The sequence below is a fragment of the Cystoisospora suis genome (genome assembly GCF_002600585.1).
Source record: "Cystoisospora suis strain Wien I chromosome Unknown contig_3019, whole genome shotgun sequence".
Lineage (NCBI taxonomy): Eukaryota > Apicomplexa > Conoidasida > Eucoccidiorida > Sarcocystidae > Cystoisospora > Cystoisospora suis.
The window spans coordinates 12,223-12,446 of NW_027155814.1; the positions used below are offsets into that span (position 1 = coordinate 12,223).

The 224-nt window shown below is 46.9% G+C and overlaps 1 protein-coding gene across 1 annotated transcript in view; it reads right to left on the reverse strand.

The window, feature by feature from the left end:
• Positions 1 to 219, reverse strand: part of CSUI_006039 (6-phosphofructokinase) — a gene marked incomplete at its 3' end in the record, with an annotated part of 12,427 nt that extends 12,208 nt beyond the window's left edge. Inside the window, exon 1 of the mRNA XM_068066204.1 lies at positions 79 to 219. Coding sequence (XP_067921820.1) covers positions 79 to 129 — 51 coding nt within the window. The remainder of the gene's footprint in view (positions 1 to 78) is intronic.
• Positions 220 to 224: the final 5 nt, after the last annotated feature.

Here is a 224-nt window from a genome sequence, read left to right on the forward strand (position 1 = left end):
TTTCTCTCTCTCTTTGTCTTTCTTCTTCCTTCGCACTTCGGCTTGCGTCTTTTGATCCCTGAACTGCCTAGAGCTCACCCCACTGTTTCTGCATAGGACTTCATTGAGCTCCTTGATAAGCACCTTCATTTCTGGAATGAACTCTATCAAACCTTCAGGCAAAAGAATTATGCCGTAGCGCTTCCCATCCTCGAGACGCTTTACAACGAGATCAGCCGTCTGCT